General features: G+C 43.3%; 1 protein-coding gene across 1 annotated transcript in view; it reads right to left on the bottom strand.

Annotated features, from left to right (window-relative positions):
• Positions 1 to 1136, bottom strand: part of NBN (nibrin) — a gene marked incomplete at its 5' end in the record, with an annotated part of 10066 nt that extends 8930 nt beyond the window's left edge. The window contains 2 exons of the mRNA XM_010134473.1: positions 279 to 553; positions 995 to 1136. Of these exons, the coding sequence (XP_010132775.1) occupies positions 279 to 553; positions 995 to 1136 (417 nt within the window). The remainder of the gene's footprint in view (positions 1 to 278; positions 554 to 994) is intronic.
• Positions 1137 to 2054: the final 918 nt, after the last annotated feature.

Here is a 2054-nt window from a genome sequence, read left to right on the forward strand (position 1 = left end):
CTTTCCCTTAGCCAGAAAGTATTTACAGAAGAAAGAAATTACAAAGGCATTTTTGAGTATGACTAGCTGCATCTGCAACATAACAGCTTCATGGGGCTTTAGTGACTGTATCGTTAATTTGAATGTAAGCACCCTGAAGGAAAGGCTTGTCCTTCTAGGAAGCTGATCTAAAAATAACCTTTTTAAGTATGTTTTGAATTAAAGGTAAATCCCTTGAGTTAAAATTATTTTCCAGAAACAGCACCAACATAACAAGAAGGGAAGTAATGTCAAGAACATTTCGACATACCTTTTTCTAGCTACGTGGAAGTAATTTGTAATTGAGTTAGACTGGTGACGCGAAGCACACTCAGTAGGTTTACCAGCTTCTGGAATCCTAGATGGTGAGACAGGATGACTTTTTTGACTAAACCCAGATGTTCTGTTCACTCCAGATACTGATGGTCCTGCATTTATACCTCTACTTGTGCTAGGGTTTTTCTTTATAGCGGTTATATCCTGGGAAGCTATTTTATCTCGTTTGTCCAGCTGGGGAGTATTCTCTATCTCCATACTATATTAGAGAGAAAAAACATTACGTGAACACACAAGTTCCCACAGAGATAAGCTGTAGAATAACACTTTTTTAAAAAGTTGTACCTGTACTTTAAGCATACTTATAAACAATGCAGGCGTGCTAAAAACAAACTGCAAAATATGCTGTGATAAATGAATTTCTGTAATTGTGAAACGGCTTAAAAATTTGTAATAGCTAAGACAGTCAAATCAGATACACAGTACCTACATTTGCATCTGAGTCATCTAAGTACTATATGATGTTTTCTGTTATCTACCACTCAGAAGCAGAAATTATCTCACTACAGACAAGTCAAAGCAATTTAGTAAACATCACTTCTAACACTGTTAATCTGTGTCCACGCCAATGATACAGTTCCTCTGACACAAGATTTATTTGCAAGTATTAGCTCAGCAGCTATTTCCATTAACACCTTACCATGTCTGGTCTTCCACTTCTGTATCAGCTACACATGCTGTGCTGTTATCTGCAGCAGGTGCCATTATGGTTTCATCCACAGCCAAACTCTGAGAAACGGCTCGCCCTGCAACAGCTGATGCAGGAGTATTTCTAGTTACAGCTGCAAGACAACACACAAGAAGAATTTAAAAGGCTAATATCAAATCCCTATTTCTTTGCATGTGTTATCACACATTGTCTCCCATAACATCCTCATACAGAAGCTTACAAAGCATGGGCTGGATCAGTGGACACTGAGGTTGAGAGCTGGCTGAATGGCAGAGCTCAGAGGGTTGTAATCAGTGGCAGAGCCTAGTTGCAGGCCTGTAGCCAGTGGTGTTCCCCAGGGGTCAAGTACTGGCTCCTGTTCTGTTCAGCATATTTGTCATCGACCTGGATGAAAGGATGGAGCATGCCTTCAGCAAGTTTGCTGATGATACGAAACTGGGAGGAGTGGCTGACACACCAGAAGTGTGTGCTGCCATTCAGGGAGACCTGGACAGGCTGGAGAGTTGGGCAGAGAGGAACCTAACGAAGTTCAACAAGGACAAGTGTACGGTCCTGCACTAGGGAGGAATAACCCCATGCACAAGCACAGGTTAGGGGTTGAGCTGCTAGAAACCAGCTCTGCAGAGATTGACCTGGGAGACCTGGTAGACAACAGGTTGACTATGAGCCAGCAACATGCCCTTGTGGCCAAGAAGGTCCTAAGGTATCCTGGGGTCTATTAAGAACAGTGTGACCAGCAGGTTGAGGGAGGTGGCTCTCCCTCTCTACTCTGCCCCTCGTGACGCCACATCTGGAGTACTGTGGCTAGTTCTGGGCTCCTCAGCTCCAGAGAGACACAGATCTACTGGAGGGAGTACAGAAAATGGTTACGAAGATAATCAGGGGACTGAGCATCTCTCTGACAAGAAAAGGCTGAGAGACCTGGGTCTGTTTAGCTTGGAGAAGTGAAGACTGAGCATCTTATCAGTGCTTATAAATGTCTAAAAGGCGAGTATCAAGAGGATGGGGCCAGGCTCTTTTCAGTGGTGCC

This window comes from Buceros rhinoceros, unplaced genomic scaffold (genome assembly GCF_000710305.1).
Source record: "Buceros rhinoceros silvestris isolate BGI_N320 unplaced genomic scaffold, ASM71030v1 scaffold1994, whole genome shotgun sequence".
Lineage (NCBI taxonomy): Eukaryota > Metazoa > Chordata > Aves > Bucerotiformes > Bucerotidae > Buceros > Buceros rhinoceros.